General features: G+C 44.7%; 2 protein-coding genes across 2 annotated transcripts in view; both read left to right on the forward strand.

The window, feature by feature from the left end:
* LOC118593296 (sodium/potassium-transporting ATPase subunit alpha-4-like) overlaps window positions 1–3,936 on the forward strand; it is a 14,741-nt gene extending 10,805 nt beyond the window's left edge. Inside the window, exons 7-10 of the mRNA XM_036202662.1 lie at window positions 1,161–1,429; window positions 3,035–3,201; window positions 3,516–3,575; window positions 3,750–3,936. Coding sequence (XP_036058555.1) covers window positions 1,161–1,429; window positions 3,035–3,201; window positions 3,516–3,575; window positions 3,750–3,936 — 683 coding nt within the window. The remainder of the gene's footprint in view (window positions 1–1,160; window positions 1,430–3,034; window positions 3,202–3,515; window positions 3,576–3,749) is intronic.
* A 12,737-nt stretch (window positions 3,937–16,673) lies between these two features.
* On the forward strand, window positions 16,674–25,616 carry LOC118593111 (sodium/potassium-transporting ATPase subunit alpha-4-like). The gene is made up of 5 exons (XM_036202385.1): window positions 16,674–16,839; window positions 20,732–20,862; window positions 20,966–21,067; window positions 25,209–25,300; window positions 25,588–25,616. The coding sequence occupies exons 1-5, from the start codon at window positions 16,696–16,698 to the stop codon at window positions 25,614–25,616; spliced, it is 498 nt and encodes a 165-aa protein (XP_036058278.1). The 5' UTR covers window positions 16,674–16,695.
* Window positions 25,617–25,964: the final 348 nt, after the last annotated feature.

A 25,964-nucleotide genomic window follows, 5' to 3' on the forward strand; every position in this document is an offset into this window, starting at 1 on the left:
TGTCTCAAAATAGCATCAGATGAGGGCTTAATCCCACGGGACTCTTCCTATTTCAGACTCTAATCCAAGGAATAATAGGTTGTTATCCATACTTCTGACACATTGACTGTGAATGGGATTCCCGTGACTTGAGGCTCACAGAACTCAGAGAAGTACTTGACCTACATTTCCCATCTATGACAGTTGATAGGATGCCAGGGAACACCCAGATGGGAGACATGCATAGGGAATGGTATGTGGGCTTCTGTATCTTCTCTGTGTGGAACTTTTGTACCCTCTCTGAGGATCCTCCAGACACCTCCAGACACCTCCATGTGTTACCAGTCTGGAAGTTCTCCAAACCCAGTTGTCTTGGTTTCTTCTTCTTCTTCTTCTTCTTCTTCTTCTTCTTCTCCTCCTCCTCCTCCTCCTCCTCCTCCTCCTCCTCCTCCTCCTTCTCCTCCTCCTCCTCCTCCTCCTTCTTCTTCTTCTCCTCCTCCTCTTCCCCTTCCCCTCCCCCTTCCCCTTTCCCTCCCCCTCCTCCTCCTTTTTCTTCTTCTTCTTCTTCTTCTTCTTCTTCTTCTTCTTCTTCTTCTTTTTTTTTTTTTTTTTTTGGTTTTTCAAGACAGGGTTTCTCTGTAGCTTTGGAACCTGTCCTGGACTACCTCAAACTCACAGAGATCCACCTGCCTCTGCCTCCCGAGTACTGGGATTACAGGCGTGCGCCACCACCGCCCAGCTGTCTTGGCTTCTTAATGGGTGTCTGATTACACAGACATGACTGGTTGTATCATTTGCCATTGGTTATCAACTCACCCTTCAGCTTCCATCTTCTCAGAAGTTGGGCTGTAGATCTGAAAGTCCACCATGTAACCACATAGTTGGTTTCCCTAGCAACTCCCTCTTCCTGTGGCTAACCCAGAACTCACAAGAGTTGCCTCACTAAAACAAAAGGTTCTCTTACCACCTAAGGAATTCTATTTAGAAGCTCTATGCCTGATATTTCTGTCACTCCAGAAATTATGAAGTGTTAGGAACCAACTATGATAAGAAAGATGCTCCTAGCAATCCAATCTAAGGGTTTTAGGAGTTCTATGTCAATAATAAGGGGTGGGGGGAGATACCAATACAGGCATTTCTTTACCACAGTATGGGATCACAGCTTGCTTCTTCCTTCATAGGAACAGCCCGGGGTATTGTGATTGCTACCGGAGACTCCACAGTAATGGGACGAATTGCTTCACTGACATCGGGCTTGGCAATGGGCCAGACCCCCATTGCTATTGAAATCGAACACTTCATTCATCTGATTACAGCTGTCGCTGTCTTCCTTGGTGTCACTTTTTTTTTGCTCTCACTGATCTTGGGCTATACCTGGCTGGATGCTGTCATTTTCCTTATTGGCATCATTGTGGCCAACGTGCCTGAAGGGCTGCTGGCCACTGTCACTGTGAGTAAACTAGGCGTGTGTGTTGGGGGGGGGGGGGGGCTCTGGGCAGACAAATAACCCCAGGGGAATGAAATCCTTAGTATTGATTTTGCTGTTGTTGAACATCTTAAGTGTAGGGTGTGCATATAGGCATCAGAAGCACCTTAGTTCCCAACATTACACTGACTACCTGTACCTATACCTCTTTCTCCTCAGTCAACAGAGAAAACGTGTATTCTGGTCTTGGGTGAACTGATTGTTAAACTTGGCCAAATCACTTAAGACCTTCAGGCCTCAAGTATTCATTAGTTTTTAGAGAAAGATTAATTTGGAATTACGGAATCCAACTGGATAGGACTTCAAGGCCATTTAAAGTCAACCTTTGAGCCAACACTGAATGTCATCTATAAAAATCCATGAAAGATAATTGTGGGGTTTTTTTTTTGTTTTGTTTTGTTTGTTTTGTTTTGTTTTGTTTTTCTTTCTGAGAATGGAGACCATAGCTCCTCCTTGGCTCAGCCTATTTTGCTCTTGGATCACTTAGTTAAATTTACTGTATTGAGCAGAAATATGATTCCCTATTTCAACCTCCTTTTCCCAACCAAAATAAATTGACTCTCTGTCTCCTATGTCTAGCTCCCCTTCCCCCACTAATGCAGTCACCATGTCCCCTCAGATTCTCCAGGGAGTCTTAACCATCCTTCCTCTGACAAGATCTCAGCTCTTTGTCTCCCTAACAGCTTGTTTGGGGTACGCTCTAGTTTTTCAATAGTCTTCTTAAAATAGAAATGAGAATAACATTTAGGGGTGTGTTTGGACCAGTTTTAAAACATCAGGACTAGTGATTATAATTCCATAACTGGAATTCTATACTTACATATCCTCAGTACAATAATTTGTTAGCTTTTAAAACAACCTTGAGTTCAATTTATGATTAACAAAACCTTCTGGTTTAAACGATTTCTCAAGGCTTTTTGGTACTGTGACATTCCTTCTCCATGTCACCATTCTCTCCTGCCCAAACCTTTCTGAAATTACTGGCAAAGTGCCTGGTCCATACACAGTGCTGTATACTATAATTAAACATTACCTGTCTTTGTGGTCCCTGGAGGGACTCGAGCTGAGAGAGAGGAAGTGGCCCAGGATGGAAAAAAGGCTACTGAATAGAAAATCTAAACCCCTCCCGGGGAAGGAGCTTGTGCTGTGACTGTCCTTCTGGTGAAGGAAGACACTGAAATCTTGCCATAAAGCACACATCGAAATCATTTCCTCGGTATTCTTTTTTTTGTTTTGCTTTTGTTTTGTTTTGTTTTTTCAGGACAGGATTTCTCTGTGTGGCCCTGGCTGTCCTGGAACTCACTCTGTAGTCCAGGCTGGCCTCGAAATCACAGAGATCGGCCTGCCTCTGCCTCCTGAGTGCTGGAATTAAAGGTGTATGCCACCAACACCCAGCTCCTCAATATTCTTTATGATGGTCTCAGATGGGATTTGTAAAGACTGGGCTAGGATAAAAGGGAAATAAAAATAAAAAAAAAATAATAATAATAAAAGATGGAATCTCCAAAACAAAATAATGTGAATAATCCTCCCCACTCAATCCACTCTTTCCCCTTTTGGTGGCTTTAGGTGTGCCTGACACTGACAGCCAAGCGCATGGCCCGGAAGAACTGCCTGGTGAAGAACCTGGAGGCGGTGGAGACGCTGGGCTCCACATCCACCATCTGCTCCGACAAGACAGGCACCCTCACCCAGAACCGCATGACAGTGGCCCACTTGTGGTTTGACAAAACTGTGTATGAGGCTGACACCAGTGAGGAACATACCGGTGACTAGTGGCACTAGTGGCCAAGAGTAGAGGGATTTGGGGTGGGATCCTTAGGAGATGTAGGCAAGCAAGAGAGAGATGGAATGGGGAATGAAAGGGGGAGGCAGTGTTTGTTTCCTGGAAGAGAATATGAATGGCCTCCTGCTTTGAGGATTGCCTAGCCTTCAACTCAATAGGTAGTTGAAGATGACCTTGAACCTCCTAATCCCTGACTCTCTCTCCAAGGGCAATCCCTCCAATTCAATTCTGTTTGTTTACAGCTCTCCCCTTCTTCTTCCCTAGGGAAAACATTTCCCAAGTCCTCGGACACCTGGTTTTACCTGGCTCGGATTGCTGGCCTCTGTAACCGGGCTGACTTTAAGCCTCATCAGGAGTCCGTTCCCATAGCTAAGGTACTACGTGGAAGAGGGTACCTCGGTGACTCGTGTATCACTGCCCCTCTCCCAGAAGAGCCTGCTTCTCTGCCCTTCCCCCCCATTCTGCCTCCTTGGGAGCACAGGTAAATCCTGGGCCCAGATGCTCCACCCCTGGGGCTTATGCAAACCCTTCCCTGCAGCGGGCAACAACGGGGGATGCTTCTGAGTCGGCCCTCCTCAAATTCATTGAACAGTCCTACAACCCTGTGAGTGAAATGAGACAGAAAAACCCCAAGGTGGCAGAGATTCCCTTCAATTCTACCAACAAGTACCAGGTACAGAATTGACCAAGGAAGGAGAAGGGAGGCGGTGTGGTTGGCTTGTGGGGAAGCTACGCCTCTGCCTCCAGCTGTACTTCTGAGCAGGGCACTAGCTCAGGACGGCCAGCAGGCCGACTCGGAGGAAAGCTCACGTCAAGAGGGGAGAAATAGGTGACAAAGGAATTCTTAGCAGAATTCGCACCCAGGCCACCTGCCATGAAAGAGCATCCTAAGATGCTCGCGGAGACAGAAGTAGTCAAGGCTGGCTTGTGGGGGTCGCATCGGAGTCACAGACAACCGTTGGTCTGTACCAGTGTCTGCTGTACCACTCTAGACAGAAAGGCTGTGTCTGCAAGCTGTTCTGTTTCCTTAGCCATGCAATATCCCTTTTCCCTCTGGAAAGTTCAAGTGCAGCCATCAGTGAGGCAGTTTGGGGTCACCAGCACATGTCATAGTTTTCATCTGCTAAAAGCATTGATTTATTATCCAGGAAGGAAGCAGGTAGGAAAAAGAAAGGCTGAGAAATGGTCAGTGTACAAACTGAGTACCTGTGCATGGGGGCAGAAGGAGTACCCTGAGTTCCAGGTAAGCTTGACTTATAGTATGAGACCCTGTCTAAAAAGAAGAAGAAGAAGAAGGAGGAGGAGGAGGAGGAGGAGGAGGAGGAGGAGGAGGAGGAGGAGGAGGAAGAAGAAGAAGAAAGAAGAAGAAAAGTCAAAATAGCCCATAGGGGTAGCAAGAATCCAAACCGAGTTTGAAGAGAGGATGTCAATAGAACGTAGAGAACAGTAAGTGGCCTCCCAGGGCTGGAGGCTGACCAGGCTCAAGTAATGACTCCTCAAATTCCTTGTATTTCCATGAAGACCAGACAGTTGAGTGTGTGAGCAGGGTTATGAAAAAAGATTCCTAAGTCAGTTTTGCCTTTCTGTCTTCAGACATAACAAAATAACACAGTCTATATATATTTTTAAAACTCAATTGCTTGTCATTTCTGATGGAACACTAAGAGATAGGTAGACCAACACTTCCTGTTTAACTTGTCTTATGTAGTCACTTTAATAAAATTGATCTCCCAGATCTGCAGAAAAGCTGCAAACTTTATTCCCACTCTTTTTTTTTTTTCTCCCTGACACTTGGTGGCCTGGCTAACTAGACAGGAATTTCATGGCTTGGCAGAGTGTGAGCAAAGCCTTTGGATGAATTAGGTACCTCTCCCTCCATGTGGTTAAAAATAAAAGTCAAACATATTCATGACATTGTTGGAATGTCCAACAAGTAACTATGTTCCCCAAAATTACCGTATGAGTGCCTCAGAGCTACTGAATGTCATTCAAGTGGCAGGACTGGTCTCTGTGGTACACGGTGTGTGACAGACCAAGTCTGCTGGACTCAGCTCCAGCGGGCACTAGCTCTGGCAGACTTTGAGTGAACTACTATAATTAGCTTGCTCCAAGGGCAGAGCCTCCAGTCTTTGAAAGGAATGTGTCTTCCTTAGCCTGTCAGTTGCTTGCAAAGCTTGGTCTCTGACCATCTCTGAAATGGAAATCAAATAGATCTAGTCTGAGCATTTCTCATTTCTCTCTCCATCTTCTTTATCTGTAATCTTAACCAAAATATATACATATATTTTTCTTTTGGCCAGGTATGGTGGTTTATGCCTTTAATTGCAGCACTCAGGAGCCAGAGGCATGAGGATCTCATGGGTTCAAGGCCAGCCTGGTCTACAGAAAGAGACCTGCGGAAACAAACAAACAACACATTTCTTTTTGAGGCAGTGTCTCTATATACCCTGGAACTCACGCTGTAGCCCAGGCTGGCTTTGATCTCACAGAGATGCACCTGTCTCTGTCTCTTGAGTGCTGGGATTAAAAGCATGGGCCACTGCACCCAGGCAAAACACTTGTTTCTTTGTAGTGTGTGTGTGTGTGTGTGTGTGTGATGGATTCCGTGGCCAGAGGACAACAATCTATGGGAACTGGTCCACTCCTTCCCCTGTCAGTCCAGGGATCAAATTCAGGTCTTCAGGTTTGGCCTCAAGCATCTTAGTTTGTTGAGCCATCTTATAAGGCCCTATCTGTAATCTTCTATCAAGGCTTTTATTCCCTGTGACCAGGTTAGTAGGTAAGAAGTGCTTGCGCTCACCTGAGCCTTTTATTCTTTCAACAAAGATTCATTGAGCACAGAGACGATTGAACTCTGTTAATCTTACAGCTTCCTCCTTTAAACAAGATTTTCCCTTTTAACCACTTAAGCCTATCTTGAACACAACTGATCATTCTCTAACAAATCAGTTGTAGCCACATTTTACGCGCCAGTGGCTCATCCCACTCCACAGACATCCGAGAAGTCCTGTCTGGCCTCCTTGGTGTTCCCACAGTTCCTTTCAATTTGCTCATTCTGTCTCCAACAGGGGCCTTAGCAGGCAGTTCTTAAAAGTCAACAGAGGAACTCTGGGGGGTTGGGGGTGGCTTTTCATAGATCAGAGATCCAAGGGAAAGGCTGAACCCAAGCCAGCTGACTGCTTCCTCTGGTTGTGCAGTCTCTGCAGATTTATGTCATGAACATATACCTTACCCTCCATCATCAGACATCCAGCCAGCAGGCAGTCTTCCTCGGTGGCAGCATCTCCTGCCTGCAGAAGAGAGGCCACTGGGCTAAATTACTTAGTTTGTGTTTCTGTTTCAAAGTTCAGCTGGGGGAGGTGAAGGGGGAGGATGGGGGAGTTGGTTTGTTTTTGTTTGTTTGTTTGTTTGCTTGTTTGCTTTTGTTTTACAACTATCTCCTTAAAAACAAACAACAACAAAACAATAAAGGGGACTGGAAAGATAGATGGCTTTGGTTAACAGTGGCTGCTCTCCCAGAGGACCCACGTGACATCTCAGAACTGTAATCTAGCTCCAAGGGATTTGACCCCCTCACCACAGACACACCTGCAGGCAAAACACCAAAGCACATTTTATAAAGATAAGTCATTAAAAACAAAAACCTATAAAGCAGGCAAGGCAAGACATTTTCACCCTCTATGGAAGGACCTAAGGTTTTACAGACTTGACTGAACTTAGCTGAGCTCACAAAGTAGATAAGACACGATTCTGGCTCTAGAACACACTGGTCTTCGAGCTCACTTGAGCCATCCAATCAGCAAGGAATCAGGGAGAAAGGAAAGTACCCGCTATGGGAGAATTTCTGAGAAGATTCTAGATTGTGGTGCAAACTCTCTGCTTGAGTCTGATTGAGGGTGGGGGATGGGTAGCAAGCAGGCTGCCAGACGCTTAACCTTCCCTCCCTACACGGCCTCTCCCTAGATGTCCATCCACCTTCTGGAAGATGACTCCCAAGCCCATGTGCTGTTGATGAAGGGTGCTCCTGAGAGGATCTTGGATTTTTGCACCAGTTTCCTGCTGAATGGGCAGGAGTACCCTATGGACGAGGAGATGAGGACAGACTTCCAAAATGCCTACTTAGAGCTGGGAGGTCTGGGAGAACGCGTACTGGGTGAGGAGCTGCGGGGCGGGGGGTGGCTTTGAGAGAATGCCACCAAAGTGACCGTGTGTGGGCCGAGAAGCTTACGGTAGTAGAGTGTGTGGCAGGAGTCACTGAGTGGGGAATGAATGACTGCTGGGCTCTTCTTCTCTCTCCAGGGTTCTGCTTCTTGAACTTGCCTAGCAACTTCTCTAAGGGATTCCAATTTAATACAGATGAATTAAATTTTCCCATGGAAAATATGTGTTTCGTGGGCCTCATATCCATGATTGACCCTCCTCGAACTGCTGTGCCTGATGCTGTGGGCAAGTGTCGAAGTGCGGGGATCAAGGTAAATTCCTGCCCTCCTGCAAAGCCCCTCATCTGTCACAAGTTGGAGCACCTAGCAGAAAGCTCGGCCCAGAGTAGGTGCTGAATAATCTTGGCTTCGTTGATTTCTGCCTCCTTGAGTTTAGGAGATGTCTAAATGGAAGTTTCTTCCAGAAGCCTTCCCCACACTGATTGTTAGACTCACCAGGGAAGCTTGGAAACTCTAAGCTAAACCCCAAAGCCCAGGATGGCTCTCAGGTATCAACACTTCAAAAGTTTTGAGAAATTCTAATGAGGACTCAAGTTGAAACCACTGATGAGGAGAGAGCTTCTTAGACCAGTGTGTGAATATTGGCTCTCTCTCTCCCTCTCTCCCCTCTCCTCCCCTCCCTTCCTCTTAGCTTGATTCAGTAGATCTAGGGCCCCTGGAGGTTGCACCTTTTGAACAAGCTCCTGTACCATGCTACTGCTGCCCTGCTGAATGTAAGAGGAGCTAATGTTGGGATGCATGGTAACACTGTGAGGCTAAGGGGCCTGGTGGCTGGAGCAGGGAAGAGTGACCATGGGTCATAGAGAGCTAGGGAGCTCTCTATGGGTCTGACTTGCAGTGAGCAGCTGCAATAACAGATATAAACCTCCGATCGCCAAAGAGCAACTAGAAACTAGGAGTGAAACTCCACTATAAAGCAAGCCCATGGGTGCGACGTCTTGGATGAGGTGGAGCTTGGATTTCACAGGAAGGCAGCAATGGAATTTTTTCCAATTTGGAGACTCTGTGTATTCATAGTTCTAGGTCAAAGGCTCAAATCTTTTTTAAATGTTGATTGAATGAGTGGTTGTGTATGTATCTGGAAATATGTGAATGTAGGAACACACATGCCATGATGCACATGCATAGTTCAGAGAAAAACCTCTGGGAGTCAATTCTTTCTTTCCACCTTGGGGGCTTCAGGATTTGAACTCAGGTTGTCAGGCTTGTACAGCAAGTGCTTGTACCCACTAAGCCATCTCACTGGCTCAAGACTCAGATCTTTTTTTTTTTTTTAATCATGTGTTGTCTAGTATCCTAGAGACTTAGGTTTGCTCAAGTAGCCAGAGTCGTTTGTGCCTCTCTCGTTCCCTGTTTATTTATTTATTTATGTACACAGAAGAGGGCACCAGATCTCATTACAGATGGCTGTGAGCCACCATGTGGTTGCTGGGAATTGAACTCAGGACCTCTGGAAGAGCAGTCGGTGCTCTTAACCTCTGAGCCATCTCTCCAGGCCGCCAAGACTCATATCTTAACAGAATAGATTCTGGCACCTGCTGCTCATACCTTGTATTCTGGATCATCTGCATCCTCCAGACTTGGGAAGAGTTGGCTAGAGCAGAGAAGTAGGAGGCACTTTAGGGGAACAGGTGCTCCCAGCTGGAGCTGCTCTTACATTAGACCTGTGACTGCTGACAATTTGTCTGAGCCATCCTGAACAACGCTTAGTTAAATAATGGTTCACTGGAGTGGAAACTAAAGAAATGATGTGGGAAATTATGAAGCATCCCATTTTTTAATCACCACCTTGCAAAGCCTCCAAGGCAGTAAGTTCTTTGTGGAGATGGCATTATTACAGAACATCTCCATAGAATAACCAATGTTGATGTTTCCCCAAAGTGCCATGAGCCAGCATCCCATATTGTGGAAGAAGACATTCATCTGAATTTTCTGAGCTTTGAGGTAGACTCTTAGAATGAGGAATAACAGTATGAATGTAGTCAGCAATTTTTCTCACCTGGGGATTTGTGGATCTCGTTGGCAAGAAGAAAGCTACACGTGTGCCAGCAGATGGGAGGCCCAAATAGGGAGCAAAAAAGTAATACAGGTCAGGATGTCCAACAGATCAGGATGTCACCACAGGCTGAGGTACAGCCAGCTCATTATAGTTTGCATGAGCTAGGAGGCCTCAAGGCTGTATGAAAAGCCCTTGTTTGGGGCCTGTTTATAGGACTTGCTATAGTTGTGTGCCTCTTTCTGGACTCTAACACGATGGGAAGTTGGCAGACTCAGTGAGGCATCATGAATCATTCTCTCCCAGTAGGGAAGTATAAGACAGAAGGATAGCATCATCTTTCAAAATGTACAAAATGTAATAGACACGTAGGAGCTTGTTCAGAAGTAAACCCTTCCAGAGCCCCCCGCCCCCCCAAGTGATGGTGATGCAGAACTGATGACTACCACAGACTACTGAATAAAAGAAGTCATATAATTGTTGCATGACCCCAAAGCCTTTAACAGGGAAATAATGGAAGGACTAAACAGGTAGCCATATGCCTGTTTGAAATAAATGTGATTTTAAAAAATACTTCCATTAGATTAGTCACTAAGACTTCAGTAGAATGAAGATTCTTGGCATATTTCAAGCCTGGTTCCCTCTACAAAGAAGTCAGGCTTTGAAAACTGTCCCAGGGATATAGTTTCCTTACCAACATTTGCAAGTTTCTTTCAGATGGTCTGGTCTGGGGGAAGAGGGTAGATGGGAACGTAGGGTAGCTGGTACAATGGTGTGGGAAAATCAGAGGTATAGGCAGCATCAACACGCTGGGAATTTAATTCTTCTGGAAGAATTTAATTCCAGAAGCAGTTGGATATCCTTTACTTTAAAGATTTATTTATGTATTATGTATATAGCACGTATGACTGCAGGCCAGAAGAGGGTACCAGATCTCACTATAGATGGTTGTGAGCCACCATGTGGTTGCTAGGAATTGAACTCAGGACCTCTGGAAGAGCAGTCAGTGCTCTTAACCTCTGAGCCATCTCTCCAGTCCCGGATATCCTTTACTTTAAAGGGAGCTATTCTCTGTAGAACTGCACTTTTACTATATGAGTGTATCTCATACATGAGTATATGGGTGCTTAGTCAGATAGTGTCCAAGGGACTCACTCTTGAAATAGCATTGTAGTTTTTATATCTCTGACTTGGCAGGGAGGTGGTATGGCTGGAGCCACTAGACAACAGTCCATAAAATGGTCAAACATGATGAGATACTAGGAATGTAGGAGGTGGACAGCACGCCTTGGGAAGCAGGTCCCAGGCCACTGTTGATGGGCCACCTGGGAGCTTCCATTACACTGTCACCCAGAATCACATCGCTAAGGGACGTGTCACCACCTGGAGACAGTCCTCTCGTAGTTCCTTTGTAGATCCTCACCACCAGTCAGTGCACAGGCCAAGCCCCTGATGATCCACTGTCCCATAACTAGGCTGAACAACCAACATTAGGCTTCAGCGAACGGACTCAGTGTAGTCTCACCAAGTCTTTGATAATCACAGCTTACCTAGCACTTTGCTGTCTTCTTCCATCAAGTCAGGGCTGCTAGTGTTTCAGAATGGTGGGGGTTCTTTAAGGAAAACCACTTCTGTGCATATTTCCATGCCTTGAAAGCAACTGGACCTTTGCTCCCGAAAGCAGTGATTTATTTGTGTGTTCGTCTGTTTATTTTCGCTCTGTCAGTGTTTTACTTATCTCTCCCATCAGAGCTTGACAAATCATATGGATGCCTAGAGGACAGCTGGGAACCGGGAGAAGGAGCTCCAGGGGAGCCAGCCCTTCGAGCCTCATTCCCTAGCTATTAATGGCTTGTTAAGTGCAGGCCGAGGTAGAGGTAGTGGGGCAAAGTGCATATGCACATCACCCTCACAAAGCTCTCAGCCCGGTGGGAAGAGGTCACCACAGAGAGAAGTGCTAAGTGGTGGAAAGTGGAAAGAACAGAATGGTATGACAGCATAGAACAGGAACCCATCTTTGGGTAGCAATGGGATACCTTGAGCTTCCAAGTGGAAAGTGTAGGACAAGGCAAGGCTCTATATGCACCAGGCCTTGGTGAAGTTTTGGTAGGCAACAGATTATTCCAGACATCCCTTCACATTGGGTATGTGTTTTTGCGTTGATGTTTAAAGTAGCAAACAGCTGCTAAAAAAATTGAATGAAATTCTAAATCTTGCCATATTTCCACATCATCGACTTCTTCTTGGGCAATATAGAACCTGAAGGATCTGTACCACATCAGCTGACATCCCTGCCTCCCTCCAAGGATCGAGACCACAGTGCCCCAGTTCTTGACCTGTATGAACTGAGCTTAGAATTGAGCTACGAAATGGGCTATGACTTGGTGGGTAAAGGATCCAGATCTTATCCCAAACATTCTCCTTTTCCTTCCTCCTTCCAATCCAGGTAATCATGGTAACAGGGGATCATCCCATCACCGCCAAAGCCATTGCCAGAAGTGTGGGCATCATTTCAGAAAACAACGAGACAGCGGAGGACATGGCTGCTCGGCTTAATATCCCTGTCAGTCAAGTTGATCTCAAGTGAGACCCCAAAATAACTCAGACCTGACAATTCACCCTCCATCCTCAGCCTGTCCCATCAAAAACCACTTCCCAAAATTCCTGGAGTCTCCTTCAGCAAGTAGGATTGTGGGATAGACACTCTACCAAATAAAATATAACAGAGAAGTAGCTTAAGTGATTAGGTCGCTGAGTTTTCAGAGGAGACAGGAAAAGAAATAGAGTAGTTGGCAAAAGGGGACAAGGATGGGATGAGTCAATTTTAGGACAGTTGACATTGAGGACCAGGAGACTGGGTGGGAAGGACGCCAGAAATTACGGGTTTAGCAGAGAACACTGGAACCTGAGGTGAGTCCTCAGAACTCTGATCCAGCCATTGGAAACTCCTTCCCTTAGGTCTATCAAAGCCATTGTAGTGCACGGCTCAGAACTAAAGGATATGAACTCAGAACAGCTGAACCACATTCTCAAGTCCTACAAGGAGATAGTATTTGCCCGGACCTCTCCTCAGCAGAAGCTCATCATTGTGGAGGGGTGTCAGAGACTGGTAAGGGAACCAAGGCGCCTTGGGCAACCTGGCAGAGGCTAGCCACAAACCCAGCAGGAGAATAGGTGGGCTGGGTAGAAGGGTCCTGGAGGGAATTCCATCCCACCTCAGTGATGGCCTTTAGTTTAGAGGCTCCCTCAAAGCTTAAATAGCCTGGGGGAACAGAAGACAGGGCTGAGCATAGAGAAATTAAACATGACTGCATTGAAATGAGATGCTGGACTCAATTGATGTTTGGGACTGATCCTGAATCTAACACATATTTTTTTGCTCTCGTCTGGTTTCACCAGGGATCCATTGTAGCAGTGACTGGTGATGGAGTGAACGACTCCCCCGCACTGAAGAAGGCCGACATCGGCATCGCCATGGGCATCACTGGCTCTGATGTCTCTAAACAGGCAGCTGACATGATCCTTCTGGATGACAACTTTGCCTCCATCGTGACAGGCGTGGAGGAGGGTGAGGAGGCAGGGTACCTAATGGTGGGACTTGATCCTTGGAATGGGGCTTAGTGTACATTATATTCATTGCCTTTGGTCCCCATCCAATCTCCTAATCCTATATGAACTGCAAAAAAATTACAAATTTTGAATATTCCATTTAGCTTGGGTTGGGGGAACATGGCTCTGTTGGTAGACTGCTTATCTAGCAAGCATAAAGCCCTGGGTTTAAGTCCCAGCACCACATAAAATACCTATTATCTCAGCATTCTGAAAATGGAGGAAGGAGGATCATGAGTTGAAGGTCATCCTTGGCTACAGAGCAATTTTGAGGCCTCCCTGTGAGACATAAGAAAAACTATTTAAAAAAAAAAAAGATTTAGCTAATACTTAAGGGTATTCTTTTTGACAAAAAGAAGTTGGAAGGTTTTCCAGGGAGACCTAGACTCTAGCATAGCACTGTTCCTTCTTTGTGATCTCCCTGGGATTCAAGTGTGTCTACTGCAAGTTTTTCAAGGTAGCCATACTGAGGGGAAAGTCAATGTTTCAGTCTGCAGCAAGGACCCATAGGAACTTGTTGCCTGAATTATGGGGACATGTTAAGACCAATTGGAGATTCTCTGCAAATTAATAGCATGAACTCAATTACCCTCTTTCAAGAGAATTCTAAAGAGAATGCCCATTGAAACAGAAGAACTCCATAGGGCTACATGCCAGGCTCGCTCATTTCTGTCTGAAGCTATCTTACTAAAACACATCAATCTATTGTATTGAAATCTAGTATGAATCTGACAGTTTGCAAAGTTTTTTTTGTTTGTTTGTTTGGTTTTTTGTTTTGTTTTGTTTTGTTTTAAAGGGGAAGACAGGGGATGAAGTTTTTAATGTTATTTATTTATGGGGTTTTTTTGTTTTTATTTATTTATTTATTTTTTTTAGGTATGAACGCTCTGTCTGCATGCATGCCAGAGAGAGCTTCAGTTCCCATTATAGATGGTTGTGAGCTACCATGTGGTTGCTGGGAATTGAACTCAGGACCTCTGGAAGAGCAGCCAGTGCTCTTAACCACTGTTGCTCAGAATTTTAAATCTATTTAATTCAATACATTTTTTCTGAGTACCATTTGCAAGACACTACCCCAGTACAGGAGACAAAAGACAGAAGTTCCTGCCCACATACAACTTACTTTGTGTTGGTGAGAGATAGACAACGAACAAGGCAAATTCCAGAGTTGTTAAAGCAATGAGAAAAAGTGAAGCAGGGAGGGGGCTCAGAGGAGGATGGCAGCCTTTGGAAGAGCAGCCAAGCGGGACTCAGCAATCTTGCAAAGCAGGAGAAGCAGGAATGAGAGACATAAGGGGAGAGCAAGGTCACAAGTTAAGTAAGGCAGAAAATCAGGTTCAAACCCAAGTCTAAACCAAGCTTGGCTTCTTTCCACTCAGCCGTGATCTTGTGAAGACTTTAATACTAGCATTCTGGGACACCTCCAGGATTAACTGGGCCCAGTGCTGCCTGATTTTCAGAGATCAGGTAACACTAACTAGCCACGCGGAATCCAAGAACAAAGAGCACAAAGTCAGGCCACGGCTAATAAATCATGGCTTTACTTGATAGTCACAGAATTTACAGACAAAACACAGACATACCCCTCCCCACAAGGTCTAGGACTTGCCAGTGTTTTCATGGACCACTCCTTTCTAGCAGTCTCTCTGACCAGGAGCTGGTTTATCAGATGCATGTCCTCTGGTTACTCCTCATAGAAGTTTGGCCCTCCTCTCCAGGTCGCCTCATCTTTGATAACCTGAAGAAGTCCATCGCGTACACCTTGACCAGCAACATCCCTGAGATCACCCCCTTCCTGCTGTTCATCATCTTAAGCATCCCTTTGCCTCTGGGTACCATTACCATTCTCTGCATTGACCTTGGCACTGACATGGTGAGTACCAGCTCTCACTCTGGGAATTCCTAAGATAGGTCAAGTGTAGGGAAAAATCTGTCACTTGAAGGGACAGGGCTAGAGTATCTGTGTGTACTTGTCATTCCCACCCTACATCCTCCAGGTCCCTGCGATCTCCTTGGCTTATGAGACACCTGAAAGTGACATCATGAAGAGGCTTCCACGGAACCCCAAAACTGACAATCTTGTGAACCACCGTCTTATTGGCATGGCCTATGGGCAGATTGGTAAGCCTAGAGAAGTAAGGGCTGAAGGGAGGGAGAGGCTTGCCTTGGCTGGCCATTTAGACACCTCTGTTTAGAAGTCAGGGAGAGAGTTTCTCAACAACAAACTGTGCTTGGCCCTGAAAGACCACAAAGAACTGTTGACCTCTGATCTGCCCTTAAAGACCAGTGATAAGGAAAAACCTACATAAAATGATAGCTGGCCTTATGCCTTGCCACATGCCGAGCGAGTACTAAAGACATAACATGCTACAGGGGCCCAAAGCATACTAACTCACCAGTTTTAAAGAGCGAGAGCTTTGAGGGAGGAATCAACTTAAAATTGAAGATTAGGTTTTGACTAGTAAGTAGGTAGGCAAGTATCCTGAACCAGCAGAGAAACGAAATTCACAAAGCATGGTTAGTGATGAGTAAATTGTTTTGGAGGTGTTTAGTCTCTATAAGGAAGTAGTGGAAATAAGGCTGTAGACATTAGTATCAACATTGGGACCAACCTTGAAAAAATGTATAAGAACCATATAAGGGGGTTGGAGATTTAGCTCAGTGGTAGAACACTTGCCTAGCAAGTGCAAGGCCCTGGGTTCGACCCTCAGCTCCAGAAAAAAAAAAAAAAAAAGAACCATATAAGGTCCTTAACTAGCTCAGTATGACAGAGTGTTTCAGAGAGTAAGATAGTGATGGAAAGGGAAAAGACTGGAGACAGAAGAAATCATTCAGGGGAGGAAATTTGTCTAAACAGCAGTGACTTGGGAGTCAGACCTGTTGGGGATCTGCTTCACTGCCTACTGCCTCTGTGGCCCAGAAGACAGCTGAGTCCTGTGGTTTGATTTTCCCACATAGGACACCAGTTCAGAACTGGAAGGAGCTGTGTTCACAAGAAACTACACCGTGCAAAGCGCTGTAACTAGTTAGGCAAACATTACTAGTACAGCTACTGCTGATGCTTAGCTATCACACAATAGAAAGAATGAATTGATACCAAAGTCCTTTTTTAAATATTTGACTCAGGGGGCTGTAGAGATGGCTCAGGGGTCAAGAGCATATCTTGTCTTGCAGTGGACCCACGTTCAATTTGCAGCTCCCATTACCTATAACTCCAGCTCTGGGGGATCTGAGGCCCTCTTCTGACTTCTGTGAGCACCATGAATATTCCTGCCTCTGACACATACACACAATTAAAACTATATGTGATTCAAAGATGATCCTAGGTGGACCAAAACAAGACTGAAACCCAGCAGGGCAAACTCCAAATCCTGCAGCTCCGTGTTTGGTGTCAGAGGGGGCTTAAGATGCCTCTGCTCTTCTGACTTAGGGTTTAGCAATAAATGTCATGGTTTGGAACAGAGATGGCAAGGTCAGATCACTGATAACAAGAATCTCCATCACTATGCAGATACACACTAACCCAGCTAGTAGCAAGGACCAGCCCACCACTTCTGTGATGTGTCTTTGGGGCCATGCTCTGAACAGACTCTCCTCCCTATGCCTGTCACTCACAGGGATGATACAGGCTGTGGCGGGATTTTTCACCTATTTTGTGATCCTGGCAGAGAATGGTTTTAAGCCTCTTGATCTGCTGGGTATCCGTCTGCACTGGGATGATCGAAACCTGAACGACCTAGAAGACAGTTATGGGCAGCAGTGGGTAAGTAGGAAGGGCAGGGTCTGATTAGCCTGAGGAAATCACCCCAGCACTTGAGAAGCTGAGGTAGGAGAATGACCACAAATTGAAGGACAGTCTACGAACATAGTAAGTTCAAGCTTGTCCTAGACTGTATGCTATGAGTCCTTGCCTCAAAAAATGTGCGATCAAATCTTAGTTGTTGAAAAGATACCTCTTACACACTTGTGGCTTCTGCCAGTTGAACCCCATGAGGCCATCAGAAGTCCATGTTCCCATGATCCAGTAGCCAGTGATACCCCATTAGTCACCATACCAACATCTCCCCAACCCTCAACTCAAGCTCTTGTTAGTTTTACATTCTATACCTCTTCCCTGCAGCCAAGATGTGGCACGATGCTTATAGATAATAGATTAAAGCTAATTAAAAATAATTTTACATGACAAGTATTTCTCTTACACACTGAAGACCTACAAAGGTGGCAAGTGGCAGGCAGCAGCTAAGAGCTCACGTCTGGAACCATGAGCAGGAGACAGAGAGTGCATGGGGGATGGCAGGAGGCTTTGAAACTTTAAAGCCCACGCCCAGTAGCACACCTTCCCCAACAAGGCTACGCTTTCTAATCCTTCCCAAAGAGTTCCATCAACTGAAGACCAAGTATTCAAACATATGAGCCTATGGGGGCCATTCTCAATTCAACCACCACATTGATTCATGGGACCCATTGGTTCCTGGCCATATAATAATGCAAAATGCTTTTAGTCCACCTTCAAAAGTCCCCAGTAGCCTTGCACAGCCTCAACACTGTTTTAAAGTCTAAAGTTTCTTTTAAGACTCAAGCAATCTAACTATAAACCCCAATAACAGCAAAAATCAAACTATATACTCCCAACATACAGTGGTATAGAATATACATTACTATTCCAAAGGGGATGAATCAGCACATAGTGAGGAAATACTAGATCAAAGTAAAACTGAAATCCAACAGGAAAAACTCCAGGTCCTATAGCCCTGGGTCTGGTGTCAGAGGGCTTGGAATATTCCACCATTCCAGTATTGCCACCTACAACTCACTTCTCATTCTTGGACTGGTTCCACTCCCTGTCTGCAGCTCTCCTTGGCAGATGTCTTATAGCTTTGGCATCTCCAACATCTTGGGGTCCAGTGCAATCCAGACTCTACTTTCATAGCTTCATACCATGGCCTCTCAAGGCTTCATTGATTGCTTTGTTATATGCCTGACCTCAGTTTCATAACCACAGAAGAATATTCCATAACCACTCTTTATTCTTCATGACTTTAAAGCCAGCATCATGTGGATGACAACTTGTAAACCCTGTCCCGCTTGGATTTCACTTGAGTCAGCTTTGATTTGTTACTGCTTTTTAGGAGCAGAGAATTTCTTAGGCTTTTTTTTTTTTTTTTTTTTTTTTACAAGTTGGATGCTTACCCAGTGCTCACCTTGCCTGTGGGGTCTTACCCTGAGGGCGCCCCTCCCTTTATCCCAGCATAAATCAGGTTTCTCCATAGTCTCCTTATTACTTTCAACCCATTGGGGGCAACATTACGATCATCTCCCCATGGCCTAGGTCAGCTTCTGGTATGGGTTGTGATAAGTGGGATTAATGAAAGTTTCTTAGAAGACAAGGAACGACTACTTCAACTGTGAGTGGTGTGCTTTCTGAGTGGAGAGCTTTCAGCTCTGCTGTCAGGAACTCTAACCCTCTGGAACTGTAAGCCTGGAATACACTCTGTTTGCTCTAAGTTTCCTTGGTCATGGAGTCTTATCATAGCAACAGAAGAGGTTAAAGAGATGGCTCAGTGGTTAAGAGCAGTTGTTGCTCTCGCAGAGGAACCAGGTTTGGTTCCCAGTGCCCATATGATGGTTCGCAACAACACTTAAATCCAGTTCCGAGGAATCCAATGGCCTCTTCTAACCTCCATGGGTCACATAAGCAACACACACACATAAAATAAAATAAATGTTAAAAAAAAAAAGAAAGCTAACTAAAACGATCAAGTCACGAGTCTCTTTCTATGTAGACCAGGATGGCCTCTAACATATCTACCTGCCTCTTGCTTCTGCCTCTCAAGTGATGGGATTAAAGGTATGCACTATACCTACCCAGCCTATAAGCCATGGTTCTTATGGAGCTTACTCTAGTTATGGGAGGAAAAGACATATGTGTGTGGACTTGTGTGTGTGTGTGTGTGTGTGTGTGTGTGTGTGTGTGTGTGTGCACATGCATAAAACGTATCAAGTTAACAGATTTTTTTTTCAGTAAGTCCAAGGGAGGCCAGGAAATATTGAAATTGATATACTAGAATGAGTTGGAAGGATAAACAAGGAAGATAAAGATTCTTAAAATTTAAGTTGTAGAAAAACCGTATGTATTGGAAAGGGTTTAGGATGTCTAAAGCTTAACTCTAAGAGATAGCTGCCCACTTAGAGTGTGGAAGACAACAGAATGAGAGGGGATAAAAAACTGGGAAGCCATGGTGATGGAAGATTATTCATAAATATGAATATTTAAATCTCCCAAAACAATGAGGACGGGTAGACATAGAGTAGCAGTGAGTCAGATGCTAAACTCTCTAGGCAACAACAGGGGTCGTCACAGATGGCGGCAGTGCAGAGTGAGCTGGCACACAAATATGCTGGCTGCTCTTGGCTTATGTTCCATTTTTTTGTTTGTTTGGATTTTTTTGTTTGTTTGAGACAATGTTTCATTATGTAGACCAGGCTGGCTTTGAATATAGAGATCAGCCTGCCTCTACCTCCCAAATGCTGGGATTTAAGTTATGCACCACCACACCTTATACCTTTGTTTTCTAATCATGTAAGGTTTATTATTTCTATTCAAGTACAGCTTTAGGCACACCCCAAATGGTTTTATAGTTGGTATCTTAATATTGTGCAAACCCGCCTATTATCTATACTTAGAAACACGTTGTTTTGTTTTTAAACATAGGCTCTTTTCTCCAGTTTTTCCCCCCAGTCTAATTTAGATACACCTCTCCTGTGTTCCTACAGTACTCTTGACTTCTTTGTTATAACTTAGTTACTGTATTGGCATTGTTAGTATTTTTATGTCTCCTACTAGATTCTACATCCCTTATGTATGAAATACAAATGAAAGAGCCACAGAATGAATACAATAGTGCCTCCTGTCTACCATCCTATGGGGCCTTGAACATGTTATGCAAGCACTCTACAATTGAGTTACAGCCCCAGCCTTCTGTCTACTACATTTCTCCCTGCTCTGAATTCGTATTGCCCTTTGGATCTCTCTTCCCTTCTGACCTATGACCTCTGGATTCTGCTGACCTAAGACCTTCTTTTAATCATATTCCTAATTTAGTAAATTTAGTACTTACATAACATTCAATAGGCAAAGTGTGATGAAGGAACATAGCTTTCAGTCATGTGTGGAAAGTACACAAATATTAAATGCACTGTGAAAGCTTTGTGCACAGTGCTAGAGGAATCCAGGGAAAGCAAAGCTCAAATGCTGGGTTCCAAAAGACAAGAAACTTTTGGGTATATCCAAACTCCTTTCTTGTAGCATGAATCCTAATCGGTCTTAATAATAAAAACCAGAGCCAGATATTGGGGTAAATGCTGGAAGACCAGTAAAGGAGCCAGCCACTAAGAGACTTCTTCCCTCCACCAAATCCTCATTCTGACAGGGCCGAGCTCCTGTCCCCACCCCACCTTATCTTTTCCTCTCTCCCAGCACTTGCAGTCTCCTCCCCCCAAGTGCTGGGATTAAAGGTGGGTGTCACCACTGCCTGGCCGCTAGTGGCTAGCTCCCGCACTCTGACCTCCAGGCAAGCTTTATTTGTGAGAGCACAAACAAAATACAGCCACACTTTCTGACCCAGAGGTCACCTTTTCGCTCACTCTACCCTCAGACCTATGAGCAGCGGAAGGTGGTGGAGTTCACATGCCACACGGCCTTCTTCATCAGCATTGTGATTGTGCAGTGGGCTGACCTCATCATCTGCAAGACACGCCGGAATTCACTCTTCAAGCAGGGCATGAAGTGAGTGCCCACTAATAGCTACCAACCCTCCCACACTCAAACATGCCACATTTCCTTGCCTTTTCTTCCCATGTCTATCACACTCTTCAATCTTTCTTCCCAGAAACAAAATTCTATTATTTGGAATCATTGAGGAGACACTCCTGGCAGCTTTCCTGTCCTACACTCCAGGCATGGATGTGTCCCTGCGAATGTACCCACTCAAGTGAGTAAAGAAAGGGATGCCAACATAGGGAGATCATTTGGGAGGAAGTAGGAGGAAATGTGTTTGAATAGGACAGTGCACCAATGGAGCTGCACTCGGTAACTCAGAGATTCTTTCACACTCCAATCCATGGCCTTGATTTAGAGCAGTATTAGGGACTATGTCAAGTGAACACAAGCCATTGGACTTGCAAATTTAGTAGACTTAGCCATGTTTAAAGATTTATTTATTTATTATGAGGACACCAGATCTCATTACAGGTGGAGCTACCATGTGGTTGCTGGGAATTGAACTCAGAACCTCTGGAAGAGCAGCCAGTGCTCTTAACCGCTGAGCCACCTCTCCTGCCTTAGCGGTGTTTAATCGAGTGAAATTTTATGATGGCATCTAATGGAGCTGGAGGAGGATATACATTTCTTGGTCCTAACATAATCATGGCAATAGTCTAATTTGCCAGGTGGAGAGGAAGTAGAATCAGAAGCAACATAAACTTAAGGGTATCTATGGTTACATAGTAAGTTTGAGGCCAACCTGGGATAGAAATCTTGTCTCAAAACAAAAAGCCAAATTTATGGATAGCTCAACTAATTCTTTTGTTTTTATACAGGTCTGTTTTAATGTGAGAATGTTTTAATATATGATATAATTAATATTAATAATATATTAATCTGTTAATATACAAGAATGATCAGACTGAATTTTTTTTTTCAAGACAGGGTTTCTCTGTGTAGCCCTAGCTCTCCTAGAACTCACTTTGTAGACTAGGCTAGCCTCGAACTCACAGAGATCTGCCTGCCTCTGCTTCCCAAGTGCTTGGATTAAAGGCATGCGCCACCACCAACCGGCTGTACTGAAATTCTTATTGTCTGGTTCCTTCTCTTATTCAGTTCTCAGCTTTTTCTTGTGTTTTGCTTGAACATCAATATTGCTGATGAATTTTCTAGACAGTCTCATGCTCATTTACCCAGGCTGGCTTTGCACTTGCTGCATAGCAGAGAATGACTTTGAACTCCTGATTATCCTAACTCAGTCTCCTAGTGTTGGGATTATTGGTGTGTGCCACCATGCTTGGTTTTAGTTGGTAATCTTAAAATTTATGGAGAAACTGGGGGTGTAGCTCAGTGACAGTGTGCTTGCCTCATATGCACAAGGCCCTGGTTCTACCCCCAGCATTGAAAAGATAAGTCTAAAATTTACCAAGGAAAAAGCAGGAGTACCTGCCACCATGTCACCTGCACAGGCAGCCTAGAAGAATAATTTAGTGTGTATTCTTACAATTCATTTCCGCTGTTTTCACATGCTTTGCTCTCCTACCCATCCCTTGCAGTGTTATACACACTGGTTCATTACAATATAGGTGCTCAGTTAATATTCAATGGTGGGACTAGCCCTAGACATTGACAATCCTAAGTTTGAAATTCAACTCTATTTTATGACTTTAAGGAAATGTGCAACTACTCTGAGCCTCAGCTGTCAGTACATCTCTAGCAGGGCTAGGTATATGGTTTAGTGGCAGAGCACAGATATAACATGTGAGACCCTAGAATTGTGCCCGGCACTGGGGGAAAAAAGAGACTGTCAGAGTGTTGAGAATTACAGGTAGAGCTTGGTTTTAAGTGCTGAGCATACTTGGTTCATGGAGGGTGTTTTAATAGTAGCTTTGCTGTTGTTGCTATTGATGTCGATAACAAATGGAAGTGAACTCTACTGTACTCTATGCACCTTGGCCACAGCACTTAGCACCTAATATTTTGTGTGCCCATTCATCTCTTTTCTCTGATCTCTCTGAACTCCTTGAGCTAAATTACTATTGTGTAATCATTTTTCGTTTTCCCAATACCTTACACAGATTCAGGGTATACATATAAATGTTGTTCAATAAGTAGAAAGGCGTTTGTATATTAATGTTTATATTTGTGACGTGTGTAGCAAATGAACCCTGACCTAAGTCTGCACTGTCCAATATGGTAGCCACTGTCCATACATGACGACTAAGCTCTTGAATATGACTAATGAGCATGAAAATATGTGTTTGTAACTTTAACTTGCTTAAAGTTACAAACTAAAGCAACATTAAATATGTCTATAAACACAATTTGGGCTACATAGAGTGGCACTATAATCTACAGTCTCAGCAATGTAGGAGACTGAGGTGGGAGAATCATGAATTAGAGGCTACCCTGGCAACATAAGACCCTTAAAAAAAAAAAAAAAACCTAAAAAGGAAGAAAAGAAAAGATAATTTTATTCTTTTGGACTGTATTTCCTTTTAGCCATTGAAAATTACATATCCCAAATCTGGACATGGTGTATACCTGAGATGGAGCCAGGTCAGGTGGTGGTGGCGGTGGCAGCAGCGGCACAAGCCTTTAATCCCAGCACTCAGGAGGCAGAGGCAGGTGGATCTCTGTGAGTTCAAGGCCAGCTTGGTCTACAGAGTGAGATCCAGGACAGGCACAAAACCACACAGAGAAGCCCTGTCTCAAAAAAAAGAAAAAAAAAAGGGGGGGGGCTGGAGAGATGGCTCAGTGGTTAAGAGCACTGACTGCTCTTCCAGAGGACTCAGGTTCAATTCCCAGCACCCACATGACAACTAACAACTGTCTATAACTCCAAAATCTGACACCCTCACACAGATATACATGCAGGCAAAATGCCAATGCACATAAAATAAAATTAAATAAATTAAAAAAAAAAAAAAAAAGAACCAGGTGGTGGTGGTGCACTCCTGTAATCCCAGCACTCAGGAGGCAGAGGCAGGTGGATCTCTGTGAGTTCGAGGCCAGCCTGGTCTACAGAGCTAGTCCAGGACAGCCTCCAAAGCTACAGAGAGAAACCCTGTCTCAAAAAACCAAAAAAAAAAAAAAAAAAAGATAGGCAAGCAGTACAGGTTATCCACCAGATTTCCAAGATTTAGTATTAAGAGAAAAATGTAAACTCTCAATAGTACTGTTTATATTGATTAGCACAGGGGTATATACTTGTCTCTCAGCACTCAAAGGCTGAGGCAGGAGGATCCCAAGTTTGAAGGCTGCTTGAGTCATGTAGAAAGACTGTACCTTAAAACAAAACAGAACAAAATAATGTTTGTATTGATTACACATATGTTGAAATGGTATTTTGGATATATTGAGTTAAATAAAATTATTAAAATTTCTTGTGTTTCACTTATCTTAATATGGGCACTAGAAAACTTTAAATTTCATAGGTGGTTTGCATTATCTTTTTCTCTTTCTTTTCTCTCTGTGTGTACGGCTGTGTATGCGTATGCTGTGTGTTCCTATATGAGTGCAGGCACACATGTGCCACGGTATACATGAGGAGGTGAGAGGACAACTTCCGGGGTCAGTCTTCACCTTCCACCTTGTTAGAGACAAGCGTCTCTCCCTCGTTCACTGCTGCATGCACTAGGCTAGCTGGTCAACCTGCTTCTGGAGACTCTCCTGCCTCTGCCTCCCATTTCCCACTAGGGGATTGCAGAGGCTTGTGTTACTGCGTCTGGGTTTTTGCATGAGTTCTAGGGATCCAAACACAGGTAACCAGGCTTGTGCAGCAAGCACTTTGTCTGCTGAGCCATTATCTCCATCCATCTCCCCACCCCTGCATTATAGCTCTGTTGAACAGTGTTGGTGATTTATGCACAGTTCTCTGTCACTCAAGGGTATAAAAGTCCTTGAGTCCATCTTCCTGGTCCCTAATTATAGAAAGGGCTCAAAAGGGGAAAAAAGAGTCTATTTGGCAATGTGGGAGTACATATAAACACACATAAATAAGTGTATATATTCCCTTCCATAATCACAAGGCTTAGAGTATGTAGAAAAAGCAGCAGGGGGAAGGAGGGACTCTCTCATCAACTCATGAAAGTCAGCTGACAATCTCTATAAATGCTGCATTTAACTCTGGACATGACGTTTACCATATTGCCATTGGCATTTTAGATTTCCTTGTGTCTTTCCTCTCCACCCCCAATCCCTTACACTCAGGCTCTGACCTCCTCAAAGGGAACATCTACTGTATCTCATTTCACCTCCCCCGCCTCCAGCACTCAGCTCAGTCTCCGGAGTTCCCATGCACCATTGCTGCTTACCCTTCTCTGGCCCCTGTATCTTCAGGCACACTGACCAGTGCTTGCTCTCTGCAGGATAAACTGGTGGTTCTGTGCCATTCCCTACAGTGTTCTCATCTTCATCTATGACGAATTCAGAAAACTCATCATCCGTCGACGGCCTGGTGGTAAGGCTGCCCTGGACCTCATGCTCGAGTGGTCAACAATACTCTAGAGCGCTGTCCCATCCCATCTGGCTCCTCCAGACCCACTGGCTTTCTTTACCTCACTGTCTGTCCTTCGCTCTTCCCGGACCCCTGTCCTCTCCTCCTGACTCCACATGATCCTCCCAGTGCTCCAGGGCCCTGTTCCATGAGGCAGGCTTTCCACCTGCCCCTTATCTGCCCTTCTGCTGGGCTCTCCTGCACAACCTCACCTGATGACCCCCTCTGTTCACTTTGTCTCTTCTCCACAGGATGGCTGGAGAAGGAGACATACTACTAAATGCAGCAGAGGAAGATCTTCACATGACATTGGTCTCACAAAAGCTGGGACTAAGTGTGACATGACATCTAAGATAAAGCTGAGCAGGGGGCAGAGACACTGGGCTGGATTTACTCTGGATGAGACAGACCAACATTCTTGGGGCTGGACCAAGAGCATCTGGTAGGAGCTGGAGTGGGGTGGGGAAGCCCAGCCTACTCTGCCTGGAGCCTGGCAAGGAGGTGCACGATCTTGTTACATCCAATAGACAGTCGAGAGAGTAAACGTTTGGAACAGCCCTTACCTGACATGGTGTGTAGAAGTCTGGTTTGAGGGGAATAGATGGTGCTATAAAGCTCCCTTCCTATA

The sequence above is a fragment of the Onychomys torridus genome, chromosome 11 (genome assembly GCF_903995425.1).
Source record: "Onychomys torridus chromosome 11, mOncTor1.1, whole genome shotgun sequence".
Lineage (NCBI taxonomy): Eukaryota > Metazoa > Chordata > Mammalia > Rodentia > Cricetidae > Onychomys > Onychomys torridus.